This window comes from Arachis ipaensis, chromosome B7 (assembly GCF_059453495.1).
Source record: "Arachis ipaensis isolate K30076 ecotype BB chromosome B7, ASM5945349v1, whole genome shotgun sequence".
Taxonomy (NCBI): domain Eukaryota; kingdom Viridiplantae; phylum Streptophyta; class Magnoliopsida; order Fabales; family Fabaceae; genus Arachis; species Arachis ipaensis.
The window spans coordinates 19,725,762-19,741,941 of NC_142442.1; the positions used below are offsets into that span (position 1 = coordinate 19,725,762).

Below are 16,180 nucleotides of genomic sequence, written 5' to 3' on the forward strand. Positions count from 1 at the left end.
CAAAACCTCAGCTCCAAACCATTTTCTCAGCAACCACAACGACTCTAATCACAATATATAATAACCGAGATTAACTCTCATAACAACAAATGCTACAACTCCTCAACGTATAATAGAACAGTAACTAGAGGACTTTCAAATCGAAAACGCTTACCGAAACTAAGAAAGAACGGTCAAATCAAGCAAGGGTAGTCCCGGCGGTGGTTCTGGCAACAATCGCGCTACACCCGATGACCAGAATGGCAGCAATCAGAACTCGGACCTATGTTACCAAACCTCAGAGTCTTTAACCAGGCATAACAGGATACTGACTAAAAGGGCTTTCCGAAATGAACATGCTTACCGCAACAAGGGAAGAACAACTACACCGAGTGGCGACAGCTCCGATGGTATTTCCAACTACACCCGCGCCACAACCGGCGGTCGGAAACGCAGGGACGTAGCTTCTCCGACAGCGACAACGTAACTTATGACAGCCACTTCATTAAACACAACAGTTTCAGTGACAGCTTCAAGTAAAATTGAATTGGCAGCACTAGGAGGAACCAGAAACAGGGCAAGCTCACCAGAACGGCAGTGACCAGAAATTCTAGCGGCGGCAGAGGAATTCCGGCGGCATGAACCCCTTTTCTGACGCGGCAGCTCAATGGCAGACCGGCTTCCCCTCCACCACGTTCTGTTCTTTCCGCACTGCTCTCTCCTCACCAGCGACAGTGACGGAGGCAATGGCTTCACAGACGAGACCAGGCACGGCGGTTTCAGACTCTCAGCCCCTTCTCACTCGCGTACCCTCTCTCTCCGTGTTTCAGCCTCGACGGCGACCCCCGATGGACCAGTAGCGACGACGATAGCGCAGACAGCCGCGGCGGCGCGAAGAGACTGGCTCCATGGTACTGCATTTCGGGGATGGTGACTCGCGAGGGTGACATCGACGGCTCCTTGTGGTGGTTGTGACCCTCCTCCCCTCGGCGGCATCAAGCAGCGACGGCAAACGCCAGTGCCACCGGCGCAGATCCTTGCCTCAGTCTCGGATCTCACTCCTCTCGTCCCTGCGCAACGTGACGGCGTGGCGGCAGTGACACCCGCCGGCGCCGTCCTCCCCCTCTCCTCTCCTCCCTGCTTCTCTCCTCTCACCTTCTGTTTCTCCTTTCTTTCTTTCACGGGAAAGAAACGCTGCTGCTGAGTTAGGGAAAAGGGGATGAAAGGGGTAATGGTCAGCTGCTGCGGCTGTGTGTGTGTGTGTGGGTGAAGGGAACCGGGTCGGGTACGGGTCCCTGGGTTAGGGTTTCCTCATTTTGAAAATTAGGGTTAGGGATAATTTGGTAATTTCAAATAAAATTAGGAATAATATAATAATTGAAACTCATAATTAAATCCAACACTAATTATATATAGAAAATATTATTTGCTCATCAATTTCACAAATTATTTTCCATAAAATGCCCAAATCAAAATAATTAGAAATAATATAATTAAACCCCTTTATTTTTCCAAAGTAGCAGTATTAATATTTAAAATATTACTTATCTAATCCAAATCATATAAAATCCTTATTATTTCACAACTACCAACTTTATAATTTGAATATAGAAAATATTCCAAAAATTATAAAATTGAATAATAATCATAACTTATCTCAAGTTCAATAAATCAAAACTTGCCTTAATTATCCTTAATAAAATAATCTCTGAAATTAAGGCTATAAATAACTATATGAATTGAGACTTGATCATAATAAGACTTTTCAAAAGTTCTGGGTCTTACATAACAAAGAAATTTTCTATTGGTATATACGATTACACCATGGATCATCATTAAGTTCATACCTTTTCACATTGGTCTTGGAAATATTCACAGAGCATATCGAAGGGCCTGTGCCATGGTGCATGTTTTTTGCCGATGATATCGTCCTTATGGGAGAGTCAAGAGAAGACCTAAATAAGAAGTTGGATTTATGGAGAGAATCTCTAGAAGTGTATGGTCTACGCATAGGTCGTAACAAGGCAGAATATATGGAATGTAAGTTTGGCCGTCGAAGGGAAAATCCTAATATATAAGTGAAGATTGGAGAAAACATCCTACGAAAAGTTAAAAGTTTTAAGTATCTTGGGTGTATCATACAAGATAATGGAGAGATTAAACAGGATATAAATCATAGGATCCAAGCAGGTTGGTCAACATGACAGAGTGCGTTTGGTTTTATATGTGACAAAAAAGTGCCTTTAAAACTTAAAGGTAAATTCTATCGCACTGCTATCAGACCGACTATACTTTATAATACAGAGTGTTGAGTGGCCAAAGGGGAGCATGAACATAAATTAAGTGTGACAGATATGAAGATGTTGAGATGGATGATTGGTCATACGCGATTGGATAGAATAAGGAACGAAGATATAAGAGAGAGTTGGAGTAGCACCTATTGTGGAAAAGATAGTAGAATCGCGTATTAGGTAGTTTGTACATGTGAGCAGAAAACCAACAGAGCACCCAGTCAGAAGGGTGGATGAGATAGAAGATGGATAAGGGGTGAAAGGTAGAGAAAGACCTAGGAAGACCATCCATGATGTGGTTAAATGAGATCTACATATAAACGGTCTCTCTATAGATATGATACATGATAGAGCTCAATGACGTCGTTTGATTCATGTAGCCGACCCCACCTAATGAGACAAGACTTTGTTGATGTATATTTTTGTGAAGTACACTAACTAAAAAATTATTTAAAAATGGATTTATGAAAAAATAGTAATCTATTTGGAATAAAAATGGTTGGTTTTTTAATTTAAATTAAATAATTATATAATTTACCGATATATATAAACTGCAGAATAATTATTTAAATAAACAATGTACCACATTTCGGGTACTGTGAGCCTAACATAAATATGGGTGTATTCTGGATACTGAAACCCCGGGATATGACACATGAAGAATTTGACGTATCTAGGGTGCACTCGAGATACGTTATAGGCCGAGAAATAGATACTGAGCACCCGAGATGCGTTCAAAAACTAATTTGTGTCACAACACTCGAGATAGATCAAAAACAGAAATTATGATCACAACAATCGAGATACGTGCAAATACAATTTCACTTAAAATTTAAATTAGACCAAATTCAAAAATAATTTTAAATTGATATTTTTAAATAAATTAATTAAATTGATAAATAAAAATTAAATAAATACTATTTAAATCGTAATAAATTATAGTAATTTTAAAAATATTACAATTAATAAACAATTAAAATTTGAATCAGTTTAGTATTAATCTAATTCTACTTTAAACCGTTGACACCTCGAATTAAAATAAAATTAATAACCACTTCTAATAACTATTTCTCTTTCAAGTTTGTTCATCAATTTTGGTATACAACTAAAGAAAAAAAATTTTATTCATGAATCATATATATATACAATGAACTTCATATAAAAATATCTAAAGTTATCTTTGCGTAAAAATAAAAATTCAAATATTGTCAATATCATGTTTGACTGGAAAAATAAACAATTTTGCGTGCTTCATTTCACAATAAACGTTACTTAATTATTTTTTTTGTTCATCAGCATTGGTTAACTTTGATTTAATTAATCACATGAGATAATTAAATGATACAGTAACCAATAATTTTTGTAACTAATATATTTACAAAAAAATAAAATAAGAATTATTGCTTATTAAGAATATTTGCGATACAATTTTAACTATATCGTTGTGACTCAATTTTTGTGTTTAAGCATTTCTCGGATATTGAGACTCTACTCAACTTTTAAACGTATCTCATATCCATTTTTTCACAATAAAACGTATCTCGAGTGTATCTAAAATATGTTAAATTTTTATCCATTTAAGATAAACACGTTATAGTAAAAAAAAATAAGTACCTTAACACGTTTATTTGGAAATGCATATTTTTTTTTAACTATCCATTATTAATATATTTGCTTCTTCTATATTCACTTACTTTTTTCGTTTGTTGTATAGGAATACATAAAAATTTGAAATATAATTTAAGTAGAAAAGATTTTATATTCTATGCCAATAGAATAGTGATATGCATTAATTGGATTATCAAATAAATCACGTATATTTAAATTATATTTAAAATTTTTAAAAATTTTTAAATAATGAATAGTTAGGAAAAAAAAAATAGTAACCTGTTAATAATGGATAGCACATTTGCTTCTTCCATACTCACTTATTTCTTTCATTTGTTGTACGAGGATACATAAAAATGTTATTTGTTGCATGGGAGTACGTAAAAATTTAAAATATAATTTAAGTAGAAAAAATTCTATATTTTATGCCAATAGAGGAGTGGGTAGTTAGAAAAAGAGTAGTGCTAAGGAGCCAATGGTCTAATACAATCTTTGGTAATGAACATCACCTATACTATCCAGAATAACCATCTAGTTCACCAAGGTTCGAATTCTTGACCTTCCGGATCTAGAACTCTAATACCATGTCCTGAAACCACTCATCCCAAAAACATAACTTGACAGGATAATGTAACACTAATAATCATATCTCTAATACTTTTTAAACCTTCATTGTGCGCTTAGGTCATTGGCTCCCTATACTTTCTCTTAGAAAAAAAGATAACTGTGTTCATAGTGGGCAGTGCACTTATGTGCTTTCCAAGTAAACGTGTTAATTTATATTATTTAAAATGGACAGTTTATCTTTTCTATTATTTAAAATCGTACATCTTTCTATTATTTGAAACATTCTATTTTTAATAATTTGGTCTAATTTTAAATTATTAATATTTTTTATTATTTTTAAAATTTATATTTAATTATTTATAAATACATATATCTTGTTAAAAGAGAAGTATTTATTTCGATAAATATTTTTTAAATTATTTATTTCAATAATTATTATAATTAATTTATTTATTAAAATAAAAATTCATAAATTTTATATTTATTTAATTTAAATAAAAAAAATCCCGTAATCCAATCTAAAATGAGAATTTTGCATATAATAGAAAATAATAAAACTTCTCAAAAAAATAATTCATCATCCACCATCAAACAAATTTTTTTTTAAAAAATAAAAAAAAAAACAGAAACACAGATTATTAGGATCCATGATAGAAGCGGCAAAGTTCATTAATGATGAGATCCGGAGCTGTATGTTTTCAGTTTGTAAATGAAAGTTTATATAAAATTAATTTTGTAAATTTGATTTTGATAAAAAGTAAGTTTGTGTTAAAGTGATTTATATTTAGTAATTTTTATATCAAAATAGATTATAATAAAGTAAATATTGTTTGAATTAAAAAAATTACTAAAATAGACATCAACTTAAATAAATTTTTTATATTATTCTATTATTTTAATTTAGATATTTAAATAGATATTATTAATTAAATTTATAATAAAATTAATATTTATTTACTAAAATAAAAATAATATATAAAAATTGATAAAATATATTTTTATATCAAAAGCAAAAATAATATATGAAAAATATATCAAAATATACTTTATTAAATTATATTACTTATAATTTTTTTAAGTACTCTCGATACTCTTTTATTTAATATTATTTTAAACTATAAATTTTAATTATTTATAACTTTATTCTTAGTTATAATTAGTTAGTTTTTTATTTATTTTGTTCTTTTTAATGCGATCAATAATTTATATTATAACAAAATTATAATAATAAATTAATATACAAGAATTATACTTACAAATTTTAATAGACTAAATAAAAAATAAATTTTTATACAAAATCAAAAGTAAAAATTTAATTAAAAAATATCATTATTTATTTAAAATATTTAAATACTAAGGAGACTACAAATAAAAAGATAAAAGATAAAATTGATAAGAAAAAAATAAATTCAATGCTAACGTGATTTTCTAAACGCAGAAGTTATAATTTTTAACTTTCTATAAATACACGTTAAAAATTTAAAATTACGTTGGCGTTTAGAGGAAAAAAATCCAAACATTAAAAAAAAGATTCAATGCACTTACATGGTGCTTCTTTTCTTTCTAATGCCAAACCAAACAAAGTCAAAAATATTGTCGTCTTTTCCATTAGCACCAAAATCATGATCGTTAAGAAACCCCTTTTAACCGGAAGCTGTCAATGCTACCAATGCCACCGACGCAGATCTGAACACCATCACATTTTTGATTCCCTCTTTTCCCTCTTCATAACCCCAACCCCAACCGTCCTTCCATCTTTTGTCGTTGTTGTGAGGTAAAAGACACTAGCATAGAGCCATCCTCCCTGATGTTGTTTTAAACTTTTAATCTTTTGAGGGCAGTATTGGAATTATAGATTTTCATGAGGACGAAATTGGAATTTCGATGTTGTTTTTTATGTCCGGACATGGACATGCCAAGTTCTAGTCCCTGAAATGGGGTGATTTCTTTGCCTTTATTTCTAAACTTTTTACCGTTGCTGCTATTTCCACGAACATATTTTTAACTAACATAAATGTAAATTAAATTGGTATTAATTTAAAATAGGAATATAATAATAATAAAAAAGTAAATACTAAATTATACTATATTAATATAGAGGTGCCTTTTTTTATTTTGAATCTAAAAAAGTTCCCACCTTTCACTGGAGGGTGGCAGAGTTGCTTCATTCAGACAGCCCTACACCTTTTCTTGGATTTGAAAAGTCGACGACTCGACGCAGCTCTTTACTCTTCATTGCAAGCAAAAGCAAACGCCTCTTCCTTCTCCTCCTTGTCACCGGTAAAATTCTTATTCTTTATTCTTATTTTATTCTCTTTTGTAATTAGTGTTAGAGCCTCCTTTGTTTTGTTCCAACATCATAGTCAGCAATGACCTGTTCATTCCGGGAAAAAAGATTTAAACTTTTTGTGTTTGAGAAATAACCAGTGATTTATATTTTTGTTGAATACATTAGTATCACCAGCAAATGGCAAAGGGTTGCACAAACAACGATTATGAGGAGGCTAGGAAACAAAGGCTAGAAGAAAACAAGAAGCGGTTTGAGGTAATCAGCATCTATTATCACATGGTTTTTAGATTTCTGTATGTTTGGTTTCACTATTTGGAGAGTTGGTTTCAAAATAAATTTTCCTTGTATCTGAGAGGTAGGTTTCAGTAGTTAGGATTTAGGGTTTAGGGTTTCTGGTTTATTTTTAGAGTCTATATGTTTGGTTTCACAGTTAGAAGAGTTGGTTTCTGAAAGAATTTGTTGTATTATCTGAGGGGTAGGTTTTCAGTATTTAGGGTTTAGGGTTTTGGATTTCGATGTTTCGGTTAGTTTGTCCTCAACCGGTGTTAGTTCAAGCTGGATTTAAAATAAATGGACCTCCATAGGGGTAGATTTTTGAAGGGCAAAGGTGTGAGATTGTGTGAGGATCATGGGGTTGGGGTATGTCTGACGGGGTTGTGAAGTGGTGGTGGATTCCCGGGCTCTGGAGCTCGGATTGGGTGCAGGTGCTTGAATCCAATCCAAGTAGGTTGAGGTAAAGAGGTTGAGGTAAATATAAGTTTTCAATTTATTTCTCTAGCCACTCAAGTAAATCTAGCTACCAAAACTGCAAACCAAATGGGCTAGATTGTATTTTTTTGTGCAACCGTACTATATGTACATAAAAAATCAGCCACCAATTGAAATACAAAATATATATTACAAATGGGTTAAACTACTAATATATTTATACACAAATATATAGTGGCTGATTTTTTGAGTGCACAAGCATTTTTGTTTTTCCTATACATGTAGATAAACATGAATCATAACCAAACATAATAATTGCATCATCTAATCCTAGTTGATCCCATTTAGTGGAACAAAACTTGGTTGCTGTTCCTGCATGTCTATCAAGTATGTATTCAAGTATAAAGACTTTGTTGTTCTACGAAATCATTTAGGTTTTTGTCTTATGAAAATGTTGGTATGTTATGATGTTCTATTTTTTTTCTACTTTTTTTTTTAAATTTTATTGTTGCTTCAGTTCATGGATTTATGTGATTTCTCTTTGTGTTTGCAAGGATTTGGGAATTTCAACAATTTCAAAGAATTTGTCTGAAATTGCGAGTTCTGTTAAGAAGTCTCCGGTATGCTTATATTTTGATGATTTGTTTATGAAAAGGATTAGCAAATTTTTATCCCTCAACCTCTTCCTTGTCCTTTGCAGTATCGTTCTCCTAAACCGAAATCAAAGAGGGATGTTGTAGTGGAACCAAGGCGTTCTTCTCGTGTACGGAACCCAGTTCGTACATACCGTGAAGATGTAAGTAATATAATCTTTCAAATTAGCATAATGTGAATGTGATGCAAAAAAAAAAAAAAAAAAGTAGTTATCAACGATTTAGCTGGGGAATGAACTTTTCTTCAACCAAAAATCAGCCAAGAAAATATTAGATGAGTGAAGGAAGATTATGCTTCAAACCATCAACGAAAAATACATTATTAATAAACGTAGAAATTTTTTTTATCAATTTTTCCAATAGCAATGATTTTGCCCTTTTCATCATTGTCGAATGTCACAAATCCTCCGTCATACTTGTTGAATTTGATGAAGAAAGTTGATTTTTCGGTCATATGCCTTGAGTATCCACTATCTAAGTACCACATGTCTTTCTTCTTTTTGGATGTAAGGAAAATCTGCACAAAACTTTAAGTAATCTTACGTATCAAAGTTAATTTGGATCCTTTAATGTTAATCCATTTTCGTTGTCCAAGAGTATTGAAATCATTAACAACTTTGTACACTTTGTTACTAATTTTTCTTTCATCAACAAAATATTGAGAAGTGTTACCATTTCTTTTACAATTTTGGCAATGATTCCTCTTTGTTGATTTTTGAGAGTGATACGAGATTTGGTGGTTTTTGGTTTTTAAAGTTGAAAATTCGGTTTTAACAAATTGTTTTTCAAAAACAGCTTCACTTTTATCGACATAACCTAAACCAGAGTTTTCAAACAAGGATTTTTGACAAGTTAACAATTTGTCTAAGTTGCTAGCATTTTGAGCGAATTCTGCTAAATCTTGATTCAAATCTCTAATCACTTTATGCAACCTATTATTTTCAGCAATGAGATCCAATGAGACATTAACCGTGTGCTTTCTTTTAAATTTCTCGATTTCAGATTTTAAAAATTTATTTTCTTCAATTAAATCCACAACACTTTCGGTTTCCATCAATTTTTCTTTGAGAAAAACATTTTCAGCTTGCATTTATCATACTTAACTAGAAGTTTATTAGCACGAGCAGTTAAATCATCTATGATAATATGTAAATTCTCTTTAGACAAGTCAAAGTAATCTACCTCATCTAGTTGGTCATGTCCAATCATAAAACACACTTGAGCTTCTTGTTCAGATTCCTCTTCTTCATCCGAATCATTCTCAAGGTCCTCCCATGAGGCCATCAATACTTTCTTCTTTTCTCTCTTTACCTTGTCCTTCTTTTTGAGTTTAGGACAATCATATTTGTAGTGGCTAACTTTCTTGCAATGATGACAAATGACTTTGCTAAGGTTCTTCTTGTAGTCTTTCAAGCTTGAACTTCTATTTTTGCCTTTGCTCAATTTCCTAGCAAAAAATACACATTCGTCATCTGAAAAGCTGTTATTTGAATCATCTTCCAATGATTCTATTTTTTATTTTAAAGCTACTCCTTTTTTTTAAGCACGAGTGAAGTGTGTGGTTTCATAGGCTAGTAATTTTCCTTTTAACTCATCATATGTCATCTTATCCAAGTTGTTACTTTTGGCTATGATAGTGCTTTTGGTTTTCCACTCTTTTGTTAAACTCCTAAGTATTTTCCTCACAAGAATTGATTCGGTATGAGTGATTCCCATAGCATTCAAGCTATTGATAATGATTGGGAATCTCTCAAACATTTCATCAATGATTTCTCCTCCCTTCATGGAGAATATTTCATACTCCTTTCGAAGCATATCTATCCTTGTCTCTTTCACTTGTTGTGTTCTTTCATGTGTGACTTGGAGTTTATCCCAAATCTCTTTTGTTGTTTTGTATCTTCGCACTTTTCAAAATTCCTCAAAGCTAATAGCACAGTGCATCATGTTGATAGCCTTGGCATTGAGCTCCACTTTCTTGTTGTCATCATTCCATTCAACTTCTTCTTTTGGAACAACTTCACCTTCGGTATTAGTCTTTGTTGGAACATGCGGTCCATTCATGATTATCTTCCATATGTTGTAGTCCATGGATTGTACAAAGATCCTCATCCTTTTCCTCCAGTAGGTGTAGTTTTTATCATTGAAGAATGATGGTCTGTTATTGGATTGTCCTTCGATAAGAGTGTAACTACCACATTTGCTCCCATGTTGGCCATTTGGATTTTTCTTCCAAGTTATTAGACTTGATGTTTGAGACGTTGGCTCTTGATACCAATTAAATGTTTTTAATGGTCTAGAGAAGGGTGAGGGTTAAATCTATGATCCGTTTTTTTTTTCTTTTGAACTTTAACTCCAAAATAATTTCTGCAACTTTGTTTCTGCTAAATCTGTGATATCGATTATGCAGGAGATAATATATTTTTGTCTTATAATGAATAAAATAAAAACAGAGCAGGGAAGAGAATAGAACATATACATGTATCCTGGTTCAACCATCTTGTGCAATGTGGCCTACATCCAGTCTCTACTACAATTATGGTAGAATTTTCACTATCTTTATCGAAGATAACAAACACCAATTCCCAAGAATTCTTCCTAATCATATTTGGGATGACCCAAGCTTCTAACCAAGTTTGTTTTGGCTAAGTTCACTCCTTAGACTCTCAGCACTAAGTGCTCACCCGACTTAGCAAGAAAAACTTCTCAGGCTCATGACACAAAACAGAAATACATCAAAAGAGTTTGACATAATAATGGTTTTTCTCTCCAAGTTAACTCTCTTTGTCTTTTCTCTGAAATGACTTTCATATTTCTCACAAATTGTCTTTTTGCCATGAGAAATCAAAGAAAGATAAACTGAGAAAGTAAGATATTCAATATAACCTCATGAAGGAGAAGAATATGATAGCTTGAAAGCTATGAAAAAACCAGATTTAAGCCTTTCTCTATTTGTCTTCCATCTTGGTGGAATGCTCCTTTTGGTGTAGGTGTATTACTTCCAAAACTTCAAGCTTTGAATGAAAGAGATGCTATGAAAACTACTTTGGTTCACTCTCCTTACTTCAATTCTGGCTAATTACTCCCTTTTGTATAAGGATAATGCCTCCAAAACTTGAGCTTGTGTAGAGTCAACCTCTGAACATTGGTACAACTGAGCTTTTCTTCTTCTCCTAAGAAATCAGAGCAGAAAATCAGAGTAGAGTATGCGCCGAGGTGCAGAGGAGATGGACAGCAGTAACAGGGTCAACATCATGATGCTTTCAAAGTGCTTGCAAGATCAACACCCTTAATTTTAAGCTTTGACCCCAAGTTTAATCCTTTACCCTTTATTTTGATCAGAGGAAACTGAACCCTTTATCTTTCTTCTTTCCCGAATTTGTGCATCATCTTCAAAGTAGCTATTTTGTATGCACAAGAATGGTAACACAGCTGCTACACTTTATTTCTGAATCAATTCAGATTTTGATTTAACTTTGCCTTCATTTTTGACTTTTACCTCCTTTCCTCTTTGATGCTAAATAATAGTGAACCACTTTTTCTTTGATTTTGGTTTTACCTGAATTGATGAAGCTCCAGCTGCAACAGCAAGCTTGTCTCTTCATTAAACCAATGGGCTGGGCTTGGTTGGTGATATATGATTGCATTATTGATCCATATACCAGCCTCATTTGTTTTTGTCTAAGTAACAACAGCATAGGCAAATTATTTTTCTTATTGGGCTGCTCAAGCCAACATGGGCCTGCACTATTAACACATGCATCAAACAATTCTTTTGGACTCTCAACCCAGCCAAATATATGTTTGTTATTACCAAAATAAAGTTTATTGTTTTCTAAACTCAACAGTATTGAATGGAAATTTTTTCTTGTTTTGCTTGACTTGATAATTTGATATCATAGAATCTTTGCTTTTTGATACCTTTCTGTTTTGGTAGGATAGGCCACAATGAATGCTGATATATTCTTCAAATATGTGGTGTGTATGCTGCTGAATTGTAGGTCTTGTATATGCTTTCCAATTTGGATATCATTATGACCTGCAACACTTAGAATAGAAAGTAAGAGCACACAAGCATATTGACTAATTTCATAGGCTCGTCAAATGTTTGTCATCATCAAAGTTGTTAGTTATTCCATGAATTTAACACTTCCAATCTTATTTTTTTAGACCTTATCTTCTAAATGAATTTTGAATCTCCACAAAGTTTCATAAAAGTCCTTTATCTTCAATCTTCATGAGATAATTGATCTAAATCTTCCACCATTCAAAATAAATTGAATTACATATGAAATTATTCAAAGTAAATGATAATAGATATCGATTCAAAATTTAACTTGAAAAAAATATATTTTAACTAATTTTTTATGATTTGCCTATACTTTAGACTAAATCATTATATTATTAGGCAACATTATACATTAATTGGGGTATATTTTATGATGAGTAATGCAATCATCACAAACTACCCAGTTTACATGAGTTAATAAAAAGGAGAGTTGAAATTCTCATTTTTGTTCAATGAGATGTAGAACATCTATATCTTTGAGTCAGGGAAGGTTGAGTGTTGCTTATCACTTCTTACATAATGAAATTGAATAGAGGTAGAATAAGTCCTCTGTTTCGGTTTCAATCTTATCCCTTTATTGTTTATTTGCACCTTTTTTTTCACATCATTGAATTTTGAATTAACACCCTTGTTGCATTAGAAAGATTCGAACATGTGGTGTGGGTAACGTAAGATCCAAACCTAGAAGGATTTAGCATAATAGAAAAAATTGTTAAAATGAGTGTTTTATTTGGTCCATATTGAGGCGCATATTCAAAAATATAAATATACATTAATAGGTTGCCTGATGTAATGATGTAATATTGATGAAGTCTAACATATAATAAAACATTGTTTGTACACAAAAAGTAACTTGAAGCAAACTACTCTAATTTGCTCCTGTTAATGGCTGTAATTAAACTTAAGTTAATGTAACTACTTAACTAACTACTCTGATTAATGTTAAAAAATTTAGTTTTGATGATTTATACTGCAAAAAGAAATTATATCAACATGTAATTATGTATTGTTACATCAATTGAAATGTATAACTAAAACTTAATAACAAGATATGACAGTGAAGAATTCAAGTTTGGCTCGTTTGATTTATTTCTAGTTAGCATCTTATTACATTCAGTATCATTGACTTGATTTCCAGTGTTTTAGTCTAGAAGAAATTTGTTGACTACATACGTTTCTTTCACTTGCAGGGTGACATAGAACTTCCAACTTTTCGGAAAAGGTCAAGGTCAAGTTCATCATGGGGAAGGTGGTTAATTTCCTACGTTACAACTTTTCCGTGTTACTACTGAAATCTTTATAACAAGGTTGTGGTACTCGCAGTTATATTGCAAGGCCACTAGATGAAATCAAGGAAGCTACAGTTGAACAAAGAGCTCGAGCTTTGGAGGCTGCGGAAAAACTCCAAAGCAATTTGCAGTCTGAGAATCCATCATTTATTAAGTCAATGGTCCGGTCTCATGTTTATAGCTGCTTTTGGTTGGTAAGTTGCAGTTAAGATGATTTATTTATGGCTTGCACATGCTTAAACTATGCTTGTCATTTGTGATTTGTTCAAGTGGTGTTTTTCTCTGTTCTATTTTCAGTTTCTATGTTTTCATTATTAAACATTAATTGGGGAACTAGATATATAAATGCTGTTTTTCTTTATATTCACTTTGAACACTCACTTTGATAATGATTTGGATGAGGATCATACACAACAGGAGAAGATTCATTTAGTTTAAGGGAAATAATAGTAGAAACTATTAAAACATCTTAGTTAATTAATGAATGTAACATCTCTGGCAGGGTCTTCCTTTGAGATTTTGTGCAAAACATCTCCCAAAAACTGTATGTAACATGATTTTAGAGGATGAAACTGGTAAAGAATTTGAGGCTGTTTTCATTGGCAATAGAAGTGGACTTAGTGGTGGCTGGAGAGGATTTGCATTGGAGCATAAGTTGGATGATGGTGATGCACTTGTTTTTGAATTGACTGAAAAAACAAGATTTAAGGTAATTTGTGTTTACTAATTCTCTTGTAACACTTTTTGACTATTATGATTTTTAGGTTTTCCCTGTCATCATTGAAGGATAAAATTAATCTGGCAAGTTTACTCAAATATGCTCAATTTTTTTTTATGGATAATTGTGGATTGGTCACGGGTAAAAATGGGAAATATCTTCCCATGGGTAAAAGATCCCCTAAAGCGAGGAGATTTGTAACGTGATAAAGTAAGGAGTTAATCACCATTAAATTTGTATCTTGTGACATGTATGAGCCGCACAACCTTGATTTAAGAGTGATTTGACTCTTATTTTCTTGTTTGACCAACTTTTTCACTTTAGAGGAGTTTGATCTCTTTCCATGTATGGGCTTTATGTGTAGTTCATCCATGGAAAAATTATCCATATTGTCATGCCTAGCTTTGTCTTTTGTGCTAGTTTTCAGTCCTTTGTTTATTTTGTAGTTGAAATGACTAATTAATTTATTGGCATAAAAAATTATTAATCAAATGAATTTTACTCCAGGATATGATAAGAGCTTATATTTGATTTTTTTTTAATAATATACTACCCTAACACTGTTGCTGCAGATTTATAGAATTAAAGCATTTCCAGATTCAGCTGAAGAATATGAAAAACAGATTTTGAAGGAAGAAGGAAACAAACGTGCAAAGAAAGCACTGAAAGCTAATAGTAACTCCGAATCAGAATTTGACAAGACAAAAAACCCAAAAAAAGCCATTGCAGATAAAACTAATGAAGTAGAGAGTTCTAAGGATAACCTGCCAGAACGTAACATTGATACTGAAGTTAAACCACAGGAGGTGAAGCTAAGTTATAGAACTAGGTTTACTCGGAAGAAAGTGCAAGATAAATCTAAAGGGGGAACACAAGTTGAAAATGGAGAATCAAAGGAGGCCATGAAGCCTAAATCTCAAGGAAACAAGACAAAAAAGTCAAAAGAAAGTGTTGATCATAAAATCGATAACTCGGACAATACTCAACAGGTTCTTTCCAAAAATAACCCTGTCGGACCAAAAGGTGCGAGCCTAAGCAATGAAGATGGGATTGTTCAGGATGGTGGACCAGTTGAAGAAAACAGCAAAAGTGTTTCAAAACCTAGAAAAATGCGAGCTCCAAAGCTTTTCAGAAAGAGAGTATAGTCCTTGAGCTAGTGAGTAGTTAGCTAAATTGTGTTTGTGATGTATTATAATATATTTAAGACATGTTTGAATTAAATTAGGAGTATGGAATTGAACTATATATTATGTTGGCAAGTATCACTTTCATATGTAGTAGTGAATTGGTGGATTTGTCTAATTATGATATATAAATTGTTATACCTAAGCACATCTTTTTCCCTTGCATGGTTTTTAGGTTGAGTTTTATATAAGTACGGAACGTCGAAATAAAGATACACAGATAAAAAATCATGTTTGATGTAGACACAAACATTGTGTTTTGAGACCTTGAATTAGTATAGTATTTTTCTTGACAGAAATGATAGAGACACTAATAGGAGATATAGTTTATCTTTTATTTTTTTGTTTATTATCTTTATGAATCTTTTATATATATATATATATATATATATTTAAATTTTGTATGAAGAGAAAAAGATTAAAAAATAGAATAAATTAGATTTTTTATACTTTGTTCTATTTTATATTTAGTTTATTGATAAATAAAATACAAAAACATTACTTTTTGTATCTGGGTTTTTTATGTCATATTTTCATGTTTTGTTTGTTCTATTTCAAAACTATATGTAGCCTTAGATATCTATTAGCAGGTATGTTAAGTACAAGAGTTCTAATATGAAGATAAGATTCAATGAGATGATGAGTCAATGTGAACCTTATGTTTTTTGAAGAAACATCAGAGATATTAATTCTATGTAGCCTAAACATATGATAAATTGTTTGATGATCTACATGGCTATTATGTTCTATTTTGAAAGTATATAAATCGTTTTAAAAGTTGTTTCAAGGAAAGAATAAATTTCTCTCTTTTTCCAAAACATATTTTT

At 32.1% G+C, this 16,180-nt stretch overlaps 1 protein-coding gene across 1 annotated transcript; it reads left to right on the forward strand.

Annotated features, from left to right (window-relative positions):
- Window positions 1–6,395: 6,395 nt before the first annotated feature.
- Window positions 6,396–15,501, forward strand: LOC107609224 (B3 domain-containing protein Os05g0481400). Its single transcript, XM_016311100.3, has 8 exons — window positions 6,396–6,725; window positions 6,901–6,990; window positions 7,998–8,063; window positions 8,144–8,239; window positions 13,353–13,411; window positions 13,486–13,645; window positions 13,954–14,160; window positions 14,742–15,501. Exons 2-8 carry the CDS (start codon window positions 6,913–6,915, stop codon window positions 15,312–15,314), a joined length of 1,239 nt encoding a protein of 412 aa, XP_016166586.1. The 5' UTR covers window positions 6,396–6,725; window positions 6,901–6,912; the 3' UTR covers window positions 15,315–15,501.
- Window positions 15,502–16,180: the final 679 nt, after the last annotated feature.